The sequence below is a fragment of the Cicer arietinum genome, chromosome 3 (assembly GCF_000331145.2).
Source record: "Cicer arietinum cultivar CDC Frontier isolate Library 1 chromosome 3, Cicar.CDCFrontier_v2.0, whole genome shotgun sequence".
Classification (NCBI taxonomy): Eukaryota; Viridiplantae; Streptophyta; class Magnoliopsida; order Fabales; family Fabaceae; genus Cicer; species Cicer arietinum.
In genome coordinates this window covers 2,242,115-2,256,207 of record NC_021162.2, presented here as the reverse complement: position 1 = coordinate 2,256,207, position 14,093 = coordinate 2,242,115, and the positions used below count along the sequence as shown (strand labels likewise).

The window sequence follows — 14,093 nt, the reverse complement described above, 5'->3', positions numbered from 1 at the left end:
TGAATCAGTTGACAACTGCAGAAATTAAATTAGATGATGAGTTGCAAGCGTTGTTATTGTTGAGTTCCTTGCCTGATAATTGGGAAGTCCTTGTTGTGACGTTGACCAATTCAGCTCCAAGTGGAAAGTTGAAAATGTCAACAGTTAAAGAGAGCATGTTGAATGAAGAAGCTCGAAGAAAGGAACGTAGTTTGATTGGTTCTTCCTCAAAGTCAGAAGCACTAGTTACAGAGTCACGGGGGAGAAGTCAATCTAGAAACTTCCATAGACGCGACAACTGTGAAAGTCGTAGCAAGTCAAGAAGCAAGTCGAGGACTAGAAAAGAAGTGATATGCTATCATTGTGGCAAAACGGGTCACATAAAAAGAAATTGCAGGTTTCTTAAGAGAGATCAATCAAGGGAAAGAAATGAAGACAAAGAGAAGAAAAATGATAAAGATACACCAGCAGTTGCATCTGTTAATAATGTCTACATTGTTTGTGATGATAATTCCATAAACCTTGCATGTCAGGATTCAACTTGGATTATTGATTCGGGTGCCTCATATCACGTTACTCTTAGGCGTGATTTCTTCTCATCTTACAGTGCTGGTGATTTGGGCATGGTAAAAATGGGAGATGAAGGAGTATGTAAAATTATCGGTATGGGAGATGAACGGGTTGAAACTGGGATTGGTTGCAAGCTTCAATTGAAGAATGTTAGACACGTTCCTGATATTCGTCTCAATTTGATTTCGGTGAAAGCCTTGGATATTGATGGTTATCACACTTTCTTTGGTGGTGGTGGTATATGTAAAATCACTAAAGGGTCCCTAGTGGTTGCAAAGGAGCAAAGTTCCACTTCTCTCTATATGATGCCTACGAAGCTATGCAAGGAAGAAGTGAATGCAATTGAAGATGCATCTTCTGATTTATGGCATATGCGCCTCGGCCACTTGAGTGAGAAAGGACTCAACATACTTGCGAAGAAAAATTTTCTTCCTGTGAAAGGTACATCTCTAAAAACTTGCACTCATTGTTTTGCTGGAAAACAACATAGAGTTTCTTTTCATAATACTGGTCCTCATATGAGGCAAAATATCCTTGATTTAGTTCATACTGATGTTTGTATGAAGGATAGTAAATCTCTTGGTGGTGCATCATATTTTGTTGCTTTTATTGACGACCACTCTAGAAAAGTGTGAGCATTTCTTTTGAAATCTAAAGACCAGGTATTTGGAGTCTTCAAGCACTTTCATGCAAGCGTTGAAAGAGAAAAGGGAAGGAAATTAAAATGTGTTCGATCAGATAACAGTGGTGAATAGAGAGGTCCTTTTGAAGAGTATTGTAGAGAACATGGAATCAGGTTTGAGAAAACAGTTCCAAAGACACCTCAATATAATGGTGTTGCAGAGAGAATGAATCGTAAGATTAATGACAGAATCAGATGTATGCTCTCTCATGCAAAATTATCGAAAACCTTTTGGGGTGAAGCAATGAAAGTTCCTCGCCAAACTAATTGAACATTAATTGTCCTTCTTTATGTTGTTTTGGTCATTGGAATTTCTTATTATTTAATGTTTTTTTTTTGTTGTCATATTTTATATTTAAAATTTGCATATTTTTAGGGATCGTGTACTTTTAAAATTTGTTGTGTGTATAATGTGTGCTTCGAAATTTACTTATGTTTTATAATTTGTCCATTTTTTGTGTGTATCGTTCACAAATTTATTTATGAAAGTTAAATAATAAACTTCTATGCCAAGTTCATTTTAGCGTTCAAGCTATTATTTCATGTGCAAGTATGATGAAACATTGAGATATATGTTGTAGGATTTGTTTAATAAATAAATAAATTATGGCATTTATACATAGTTTATTCTAATTATCATCTAACTACCTAACTAACTAATTTAATAACTAGTTAATTAGTTATTACACACAATTAACAGTAACTTTGGATTACAACATTTGAATACGGAGAACATTTTCCGCTTTCTAACACTTAAACAAAAAATGTTATTGGTTTTCAACCGTTCAGACTTCATTTTCATATTGTGACACTACAAGAAAATCAACCTTTAAAAAAGCAACGTGGTTAAATATTCACACATTTTAATTAGTCACCATCAAAGTTAACATGACAAAATAAATTAGCTATAATTATTTTTCATTTAGCCATGACTTTAACTTTTGGCTAAATACTATATCTTTTGTAGTGTGAGACAGAGGAAATAGTCACTATAAACTACAAATCATTTATTTTTGAATCAAAATAAGAAAATTGCATTAACATTTTTTCGTGACACACTACGTCTTTTCTCGTATTGTTCATTATATAACACACGATTAAAGTTTTTCACTTTAGTTTACATATGTATCATCATCTGATATATATATATATATATATATATATATAATTTGAAATGTATGATCTTACTCTTAATGATAATTGAAATGTTCATTTTTAATTTCTTTTTGGTGAATGACAAATAAAGAAGTAAATATGACAGAAAAAAAATTGACATAATATAATAAATACAAAAGAGATAAATGTCTTTCAAAAATTAAAAGATTTATAATTATCATTTAAATAGACCTCAGGAAGCTCAATATAATTCCAATTAAAAATAGAAAGTTGAAAGGCTATAAATCCTTATCACTAAATTCTCATCTCTTTCCCCTCTCCAAGGTATAAAATAATGTTAACTACTCTTTTTCATTGGTATAGAGTCAACGATTCTTTTAAAGCCAGGATGGTTCTACTTTGAATAATTTTTTATGATTAAAATTATAAAATTGTTTTTACGATCAACAATATCTAAAACAAAATTTAAATGAATGAATTTTATTATCGATATAAGGGGAATGTTATATTTCAAAAAAGCTTAAAATTTTAAACCCTTACTAAATAATTTTTTATTTCAAAAAGCTCAAAATTTAAATTGAACTAAAATTATATTAATTTGACTAAAAATATATATTAGTATTGACTTGAAAACCCTTAAATAAAATTTTTACATTAAATATAATAAAATTTAACAATATATATTTATCAAATCTTAATCATATAAATTATATTTTGTAAGATTGAGTTAGGTATTACGTAAATTATAATCTTTTATTTTACAAAATCCATAATGTATAAGCAAGGTACGTGGACTAAAGGAAGTCATAATTTTCAACATCTATAATTATTTTGGTTCTTGAGAAAATGGATCATCTAATTAAAAAGCTAACTCTATCATTCATCTTAAAGTGATCTATAGTATGAAATGTTCGAAATAGTTGAATTTTTAATTGCAACATTTGTCGTTTTATGTAGTTGTCTGCGGCATACAAACAAACATGTGACATGTGACATGTACATATGTACTAAGGTCGGTTTTGGTTATTTAATTTTCGGCGTTAGTATTGTTAGCCAGCAATATATTTTCGGTAGTGATTGTTGAACTAAAATACTCCAATCTAACCATAGCATGTTTCAATATGAATTCAAGCACTTTTTTATTTATACATCATTATCACGCCCAAATAAATCATCTTTCTTCAAAAGAATGTGTGAAACCTATATTGCATATTTTGACTATTTTCCAAAATTCAGGATATGTTTGCCAAACTTTAGAGATTAATCCCAAATTATATGGAATTCAATAGTACATTCTTTTTAAAAGTTCGACACTGCTGCATTATAATGTTAATTTAAACTGAAATGTGTAGCTAAATGATATTTGACTTTGATGAACTTTCATAACAAAACTCAACTAATTTTAAAAAAATATTGTACTCTCATCAAAATGCATTTAATGAAATCAAGACACCGTTGTACACAAATAGAAATTAATGTATCTTGACTAAGGTCTGAATAGGTTGGGTCAAACTAAACTTTGTTAGGTTTGAATAGGTTGTTAAACTAAACTTTGTTAGGTCTAAGCATGTCTGTTAAAAAATTCAAAGTTTAAGTCTGATTTGTGTTATGTCATCGACTTACTTTTTATGTTTGAGTCTAGTATTGATAGAAATCTGATATGACCTAGAAGTCTACTTAAAAGTCTATTTCATTTTAACATTTTTGAATATGTAATTAAACATATATTTAAATACATTAACAAGTTAATATGTCAATGAAATTAGATTTTATTTTGATATTTAACATCGCATTTTGAAGAATATGACTTTATATACATTATACTTAAATTATATTTTATAATAATACATTTAAATATATCAAAAACTAAATGAAATTAATATGCATAAATTTCTAAAAGTTGAATATATAACAAAAAAAATTAAATTTTAATATAATATAATTAATGTAGTAAAAAAATATTTTATATTTATTTAGGCATAAAAAGTTTATTATGTGACCTATAGCCTGACTTTTTTAACTAAACAGACTTTTTTAAAAACTTTGACCTTTCTATTTAAAAAAAATCTAACTTGATATGGATCTGACGTAGACCAAATTGTATGCCTCAATTGGTTAGGCCTACTCCCATCGCTACTCTTAACATTACTTGGTAATTGAGATATATTAAAAGAGGAAAATTCTCTTAGCATATTTTTCTTCATATATGCATTAAAGGTGTAATATATTTTAATATTTAATATGATGATTAACAAATGTCAAACAACAAAGAATTTACCTAAAAAGATTAGTATTTGCAATTAATACTAACTTTTTGAAAGTACGTGGCATAATATTTTTATAAAATTAAAAATTCTCAATTTATCTAACTTGTTTACATCCTCAAAATCAATTAACTTCCACCTACTTTTTTTCTTCAAATTCCTGTACAGTTGATCTGCCACTCTAGCACGTTGTACTTACCAATGTAAAACTATATATTCTATAAAATAAAGGTAAATTACTATGGTTGTTGCAATTTATTGCTAACACGGTCTCTAATCTATCATATGATCATTTGTCTTTTCGTCCACACTATCACTTATCCAAATTTTCTTTCATTTGATTTACCTATATATAGTTCCATTTCATTCTCCCTCAACTATCACACCTTGATTATATTTTATTTTTGCATTATGGAACTCGAGAGAGAAGAGCAATTAGAAGAACCGGTTAGTCCAATAGGACAATACTTCAATAGCTCGGTGCTATGTTTATATATTATTGGAGTTTTAGAATTTGAAGTTCCTATTGATGACTTGCAAACTTTTTCACTTCTTCAAGATGTTTTCCTTCCCATTAGTCCTCGTTTCTCCTCCATCATGGTTAGCATTTTCCATATAATAATTCCATTAATAATTTCCTACTAATATTTGTTTTATTTTTTGTCGTACTTTTTCTTTTGATACGTGGAAATCGAACTCAGTAATCTAAAGTTTTATGTTTTCAAATACTTCACGACATGATTAAAAATAGGTTTCGTGTTTTTTTTTTTAATTTTTTTTTCATTAATTTAGTGAGTAATTGTGTCAATGTTCATTGTATCTTATTTTAATTGAATACAATATAGCAAATATACATTTAAATGATTTTTTTATCTAGACTAACATTGTTCAAATATATGTTAATAGATACAAGATAAAAATGGGGAGAAAAGATGGAAGCAAGTTGATGTGAATTTGAAAGACCATGTGAAAACACCAATATTTTCCAAAGGAAAAACATTGGAATTTTATGAAAAGTGTTTTGTTGATTATTTATCAACCATAGCAATGGAGCAATTACCACAAGAGAGACCATTATGGGAAGTTCACATAGTGAATTACCCTACAAGTGATTCATTAGGCACAATAATATTCAAACTTCATCATGCACTTGGAGATGGTTATTCTCTAATGGGTGCACTTCTTTCTTGTCTACAACGTGCTGATGATTCATCTCTTCCTTTGTCTTTTCCTTCTCTTAGACCATCAAAATCAGAATCTTCATCCAAAAGTATTTGGATAAGATTTTCTAGGACAATGTCCTCTGTTTTTAATACTGCCTCTGATTTTGGATGGAGTGTATTGAAGAGTAGCATTATTGATGATGATAAAACTCCTATAAGATTTGGAGATGAAGGAGCTGATTTTCAACCTATTTCAATATCAAGCATTGCATTCTCAATTGATCATATCAAAGACATCAAATCTAGGCTTGGTGTGGTATGATAATTTTTTTTTTTTTTGTTATTAATGAGAATTACTTTTGGTTAACTAACCATAAGAATTTATATTGTTTATTATTTATCAAAAAATACTTAAGTCTTACATAGATTAAATATTAAAGATATAAATATTAAAGATATATACTCTTCACGTTTTCTTTGAAGCAGATAAAATATAAAATAAAATTTAAAAGATTGCGTCTGTCTGGTTTCAAATGTGAATCATATTTACTAGTTTTATTTATTTATTTTTCTCTTTTAGTTTAATATTTTTAGCTTTAGAAAAAAATGTTTACTTGTTTTTTTATATGAAATTCTATTTAATTAATTGCAGACTCTAAATGATGTGGTGACTGGAATTGTGTTTTATGGAACTAGACTATACATGCAAAATTTGGACTCAAAATCAAAAACAGCAAACTCAACAGCATTGGTATTACTCAATACAAGAAACATTGAAGGTTACCAATCAATAGATGAAATGCTCAATACTAAAAAAACAAAGGGTCCTTGGGGAAATAAAATTTCCTTCTTGCATGTACCAATTCCAAAATTAAATGGAAGCAATATTTCAAACCCTCTAGAGTTTATTTGGGACACTCATAACATAATCAAGAGGAAAAAGCAATCTTTAGGTGTTGCTCTTACCGGGACACTTTTGGACATTGAAGGCAAATTCAGAGGACAAGAGGTAATTTGAAACATACATTTTTCAAATTTCTTTTGCTAATTCTATGGTGTACTACTTTGATAGGTGTTCGTGTGGTTAAGTTTTCTTAAATCTTTCAAAATTTTAGCAATTATCAACAATATTTTTTAGGAGAATAAATTAATGACACTTCACATCTTTATGGTTGAAACGGTGACCTATTAGTGTTGGTTGAATAAATTGAATTTTGATGAATACATTCGTTTTTTTCTTATTTTTATCGAGTTAACATTAGTCGAGTCATTGTCTTAACCATAAATACTTCAAATAAATATCGCCGATTTTCATTATTATTGACTTTCAAGTAACTTTTAAACACTGGTCTACAACAAACCACATATGAACGTAGTCCACAATAGCATCCACTTTGACAATGACATTGTATTGTTACTTATAGTGTTTTTGTTAATTAAAATTCTTATTAATCTATAATCCAATTACAAATATGGTTTGGTTTGTGTTTTATTTAGGCAGTAGCAAAACATATTCGAAGGACAATAACAAATTCAAGTGCAGTGGTTACCAATTTGGTTGGACCAATACAAAAAATGTCTTTGGCTAATCATCCTGTGAAAGGCTTTTACTTCACATTGGCCGGTGGACCTGAGGTATTATATAGACTACAAATATCTACTTCATATACAATTTTTACTTATATTTCATTTTAGATATAGAAATTGTTAGAAATATTAATTGAGAGTTTAAACTCACTTTAATTTTATGTGTTGCAGAGTCTTGTAATTTCTATAATGAGCTACATGGAAGTGGTAAGAGTTACCCTCAAAACAGAAAAAGAATTCATAGATGAACAGAGATTAAAGTCATGCATGCAAAGTTCATTTGAGATGATATTCAAAGCAGCCAAGAAAATTCCTCATCACACCAATTAAACATTGTACAACATCAAACCAAAATGCTAACATGTTGTATGTTAATTGTTTGGATCAATGAAATTTCTTATTATGGTTTTTCTTTTAAAACTATATTCATTAATAGTAAGGATTTATCCATTCTTGATTGATTCATTGATTGATTCGTTTTGTTGTGTGTATCATGTATGCTTCAAATTTTACTAAAGCAAGCCTAGTCATCTTTTATAATTTATCCATTTTGTTATGTGTATCATTTATGAAAATTAAATTATGGACAGCCCCCACCAAGTTCATAGGATATTTGGAAGTAATTGAATGTTAGTATAAACTAATATTTGTTAATGTTGATTAAAGTTAGTTAGTGATTTAGTTTGCTCTCAAGCTCCTGAAGTAACTAGTATAAAATTCAAGACTGTGTAATTTATTCAAATCAATGAATTCAACACACTCCTCAATTTCCTATTTTACGATGTATATTGACTAGTTATAATCTATGAAGCACTAATCTAACACAAAAACAGAACACGACGCATAGATAGATATGTCGGTACAAATAACAATTTTAGAAAATAGAAGCATATTAAATATATCAAAGGTTGATGTTGTATTAGTGCCACACTTCAAAATGTATTGAAAGTCGGACATGCCTTCAATCTAAAGTATTAGTTATATGTAAGTTATAACTCTTGATTTAACATCTCCTCGCTTATTGAAATTTCTTCAAATCGTTTAGTTATAAATGGAGGCCGATGTTGTTAAAATTGTGAGCCAACTCGTTGAATCATACAAGTTTACGAGATTTGATTGCCAAATTGTGATGACTCGTTTTGCAGAGCTCGCAAAAACATGGGAAAGTCATATGTTCTCGCAAAAACATGGGAAAGTCATATGTTCTAAATTTCTAATATTAGATATTTTAGTTGGGTACTTAGTTAATTGGTTAGTTACTTACACTAATTAGTTAGTTAGTTATTTTACATTAATTAACTGATTATCTAATTAACTATTTAAGTGTTTGTAATGTAATCAATTCTCTTTATTATCAATAACATTCAAAAAAAAATTAATTTATTTTTATCAATGACTTAAATCAATAATCCTAATATCCGTTCTTATAACAAGAAAAGAAGACCAATAACACAAATCTGTTGTGCAACCCTTGAGTTTGGATCGAGTTTGGTGACCCGATTTGAAGAAATAAAAAATCCCTAATTTTTTGTAACTATTAATGGTTAAAATCTGTTGCAACTGCAAATTTTTCTCCTTTTTGATATTGTTTTGTTCCTCTCTGTTTTTCAACTTTTAAAATGCCTTCCAATACTGATGAATTAGAGGTTATAAAGGTTAAAAATTATTGAAGCCGGAGAAGAAAATGCTAATGGTGGTATTATGTTGCATTAGGAGATTTATTGGAGATTCCAAATGCTAATGTGATGGTGAAGATAAATTGATAAAAATTGATGATCATGTGGAAGATAATTTTCCTGCATATGGATTGAATAATAATATAGATATATAGACTAGTAGTTTTTAGAGTATGATTAATTATGAACTTAGATGAATTATGTTGGTTGTTACTATTTGAATTTGGGTTATTTTCTCTGTTTGAACTTATGGTATTTGTTTCTATTTGAAATTAGGTTTAGTTGTTTATGTTTCAAATTTTAATCTTATATGTTGATTATTTTGGTCATGATTATGAATTTGATTATGATTTTAGAGGCTACGGTTCTATGATTTTGTATTACGATCCTTCTATAAGTTATCCTCCTATATTTTGGTAGGATCTTACAATATGTGTTATGATTCTTTGAGAAATGATCTATTATATCATCTTTTCAATCTGAATCCGCTCACGTATTTGACAATATTGTTCAGGGCTTTTTTGTGACAACCTTAAATGATAAGAATAAAAACATCAAAGGTTAGTGGATGCAAATCTTATCGATGAAACAAATTTTCCATGATGATTTCCTATTATAATTTCAAGAGCAACCACTCCTAAGCTATAAGAAAATCACACATCATTTTAATTAATAATAATAGAAGCTAAAGATAGCAAGAAAAAACATGTGAGATTTGATTATATAGTTTAACCAATTATATCTATATCTCTAACAATAGAGCGGTTTTATTACGATTCATGTATATTGAAAGCAAAAATCATAATGTTTTCAAAATATTTCTAACCCTTATATTTGTCTACATTGTCACCTCAATCATAAAAATCCTTTGGATTAATGATTCATTGTCTTCTAAATTGTGAAAATTAAGAAAAGAAAATATACCAACAAAGTAATTTTAACTCATATTTTCTAAGAACAAATTCTTTTGAGAATGAATTTCAGTTTTTTTGTTTTGTTTACATAGGGTTAAAAGTTAAGACAAATGTTAAAATGTCCTTAATGTATTTTTAATAGATTAAATATAAAAATTTATATTAAATTTGAGTTAAACTACAATTTTAGTCTTTGAAAGTATAAGACGTTGTCATTATAGTTAGTGACTCAGCAAAAAATCCAAATTAGTCATCGAATTATCAAAATGCTAGTCAGTTTAGTCTTTGACATTATAACAGTCATTGACTATTTTAATAGTAAATTGTATCTTTCAATTGCTTTTACGATAGTAAGTTGTATATTTTAAAAATTATTTTAGATGATTTGAGAACTAAAATATTAGTTTGTCCATAAAATTTGTATTGGAAGTTTTTTTTAGGCAATGTATTTGAAGTCGTAGCTTCAATAAAAGTTGAAATTTTATTAGTTTTAGGGAAAATGTATTCCATAGACTATTAAGTTACACAAAAATATCATATTGGTTATTTAACTTTTTATGTATTAAGTTACTCATTTATATTTGTGAATGTTACAGAGTTGAACTATTTTTAGTCTTATTCTCATTTCAATTATTTTTAGTTATTGATTTTTAGAATTGTACAATGAATTTTGTTATCAGTCATATAAAGAAGAATATAATAAATTTTCACGTGATTTCATTATCCGAATTAAGAGAATTTCACGTTTAAATTTCAAAAATCATAATATATATCTCATTCAAGTTCTCTCTTATTTAATTATCTTTTTAAAGTTAATTGAGGATTTAATCATTTTACCTTATTTTTAATACAAATTTTCTTCTTCTTCCGTTCCACGATAAATAACTCATTTGTAAAAATAATTTAGTAAATGATCATTTTTAATTTATAATATAATATTAATTATTTTTTGTAATTATACCCTCTAATTAATAATACATGCACCACTTTTTAATCTCTATGAAATGTCAATTGGTCATTCTTTTTAGACGAAGGAAATATTTTCTACTTGTTAGCAAAGAGTTTGAATCTTTTCAATTCCGCTTATTTTTAACAATTTTATTTTATTTTTTAATTTTTTGTTAGATTAAAAATTTATATCAAATAGATTATGTAAAATTTTACATAAATTTAAAATCGTTTGATATATAATTAACATTAATGAAAGTTAAAATTTTTCAATAAAAATAAATAAGATATTAATTTTAATATAATTTGATAATATATCAAATGATCTTAAATTTACATAAAATATTATATATATAATTTATATGATATAAAATTTTAATCTAAATTAAAAATAAATTTGAAAAATTAAAAAACAGAGAGATTGAGAGAATAATAAAAATTTAGATTGAAATGATAAAATATGTAAAAATAGTCCCAAAGTCAATCAAAGACAAAATTATTGTCGTGTTTGACTAAATGCCATTAAACGCTGTCTTCTTTGACTAATTGGACATTGTTTTATCTTTCCAATATTGTGGGGTCTACAGTCTATATCCCATCCTTGTGCCTTCCTTCAACTTGGACTGGGTCCCATTTACAGCTGTCTCTATACTGGATGAATAGGATTAGTATTAAGTTTGGTAAATGATTCTTTTTAAATAATCATTGTTCAATTTTTTAAACCAAATCTTTTGTTCAAAAAACTCAATCTAAGCAAAAACAAATCGAAAACCAAACCAACACTTTACCTTGTAAAGAAAAAACACCAACTCTTTACCGTTGCTATAACAAAAATTATAAGGCAAACTTTCTCTTGAGGTACAAGTCAAGAAATAGAAACATGTGATTAGAACTAAAATGTAAGTATTTATATCAAGAAAATAAGGAGAATTGTTCTACACCTAAAGTGAAAATAGGTTATATTAACTTAGGTTATGCAGTGCACAAATATGATGTTGTAGAAAAAACAATGTTTAAATTTGATGTATTATTTATCTTAGAGTTATTCCTGATCTAACATCACTTTTTAAAAGTTTTATATGACATGTTATCTTTCTTTAAAGCTATAATTTATGCTATCTAACTTGATATTTTATAGAATCTCATTTTCAAGGGCTTGATATTGTAATTTTATGAGAAAAAAAATTAAATTTCATATAATGTTTATCAATGTCTCTATTATTAATTATAATTTAATGTTTCTCAAATTTAAATAAAAAAATTCTAATTTTTAATATGATATTAAAGCTCTTAAAAATTGTTTCCCAAAGATATTTGAAAATCTTAATTTTATAATATCTAACTTTCATTTAAATATGTTAAAAGTTGATATAAATCAGTATGAATAAATTATTGTATTTAATATAATAATGATAATAATAATAATAATAGTTTATTTATATTTACTTAAATATATCGTTGTGATAAATTACAAAGTTTTTTAATTACATATAACTTATTATTTTAATTAAATAGACTTTTAAAAATATTTTATTTTACTATACTATTGTTTAGTTTGTTCTGTGCACCTTACATGGGCTAAGCAATTACCTCGTGACCTATTTCCACTCCATCCTACCACATTGAAGAGAAATAAATGTCTAAGAAATAATAACAATACACATATGAAGCTAAATAAAATATATCAATCTAATTATTCATTGTAATGATGCTAAATTTTGGATGGATGAAATTCATAAAATTGTAACACTTATTTACCCATGATATCATAAAAATAGGAAAATCTCACTATTCTTATTTAAATCTCTTTAATTAAAGCATCAAGATTCACTTCACTTGGTCTCTTCCGACTGCAGTGCAGTCAGATACATTAAAATTGTCTTATTACGATCAAACGGTCTATATTTTAAATTTAAAAATAATTAAAACTTTAAATTTAAACCGTTTAATCTTAATCAGACAATTCAGATATGGTAACTACTCTGCAGTAAATCCAAATACTTAATTAAACTCAAAAGCTAATGAGATTTGGCTGAAAACTTAAAAAGCATATAATGCTTATAAGGTTTTTCTGGGGTCACAATTGTTGAAGGAAAATCAGGATGATTCACTGAATCAGGAAAAGCTTGACTCTCCAAACACAATCCAGCATGAGCTTGATAAACATGTCCATTTTTACCCTTCACATCCATAATATAATTACCAGTATAAAATTGCAAACCAGGTGCATTTGTGTAAAGTTCCAAAGTTCTCCCAGACTTTTTATCAAACACCTTAGCTGCAAGTTTGATATTTTTCCCTTTTTCACCATCCAACACATAGTTAATGTCATAACCCTTAGTTTTTGCTAGTTGGTTAATTCTGGTTCCAATAATTTGTGGTTTAAGAAAATCATATGGAGTTCCTTTCACAGAAGCAAATGTTCCTGTAGGAATTAATTTGTTGTCAACAATAGTGATTTTGGAACCAAAGATTTGTATCACTTCATTTAGAATGTTGCCACTGTTTTGGTTTCCAATGTTCCAATAAGCATGGTTGGCTAAATTCACTGGAGTTGGTTTGTTAAGAGCTTTTGCTTTCATAATTATGACCAATTGATTTTTTCCAGTTAGAATGTAGCTCACAGTTGCCAGGAGATCACCAGGAAATCCTGAAATACAAATGTATCAGGTTAGTGTTTGGATAAAAAGTTTATTTAACAGCTTAAACTATATGCGTGATTATATATAAATTATTTTTATAATGTAGGTAAAAAAAACTTAAATAATTTTTATATATAAGATATAAATTGTTTTTGTATCTTATGAATTTGAAAAGAATTTATGGACATATCATAAATAATTTCTATATACTCTATTAAACAGATTCATAGATACTTACTATTCTTGAATGAAATTTAACCAAAAAATAATTAAAAGTTAATTAATTTTAATTTTTAATAAGATACGTTAATGTTAAAAGATAAGTCAATCCAAGAAGACTCATATATAATATAAAGTTTCGTATCTTTGTCAATGTCAAGAATGAATAAATGTAACCTATATATGATAAGACACTTTGGATTAAATATGTGTTTAATATACATGATACTTGTAGGTGTTTGATACTAATACAATATAAATATGTGTAGTTATATTTAATCATTTTTATTTTCTTAAATTATTATTTGTGATTATGTTTAGTATAATTGTCGT

General features: G+C 27.1%; 2 protein-coding genes across 2 annotated transcripts in view; one reads left to right on the top strand and one right to left on the bottom strand.

Moving 5' to 3' along the window:
- Nucleotides 1-4,904: 4,904 nt before the first annotated feature.
- Nucleotides 4,905-7,826, top strand: LOC101488691 (wax ester synthase/diacylglycerol acyltransferase 4-like). The gene is made up of 5 exons (XM_004489098.3): nucleotides 4,905-5,211; nucleotides 5,518-6,090; nucleotides 6,427-6,783; nucleotides 7,272-7,409; nucleotides 7,533-7,826. Exons 1-5 carry the CDS (start codon nucleotides 5,023-5,025, stop codon nucleotides 7,689-7,691), a joined length of 1,416 nt encoding a protein of 471 aa, XP_004489155.2. The 5' UTR covers nucleotides 4,905-5,022; the 3' UTR covers nucleotides 7,692-7,826.
- A 4,738-nt stretch (nucleotides 7,827-12,564) lies between these two features.
- The window catches only part of LOC101489028 (uncharacterized), a 7,014-nt gene continuing 5,485 nt past the window's right edge, over nucleotides 12,565-14,093 (bottom strand). Inside the window, exon 5 of the mRNA XM_004489099.4 lies at nucleotides 12,565-13,549. Coding sequence (XP_004489156.1) covers nucleotides 12,918-13,549 — 632 coding nt within the window. The 3' untranslated portion in view covers nucleotides 12,565-12,917. The remainder of the gene's footprint in view (nucleotides 13,550-14,093) is intronic.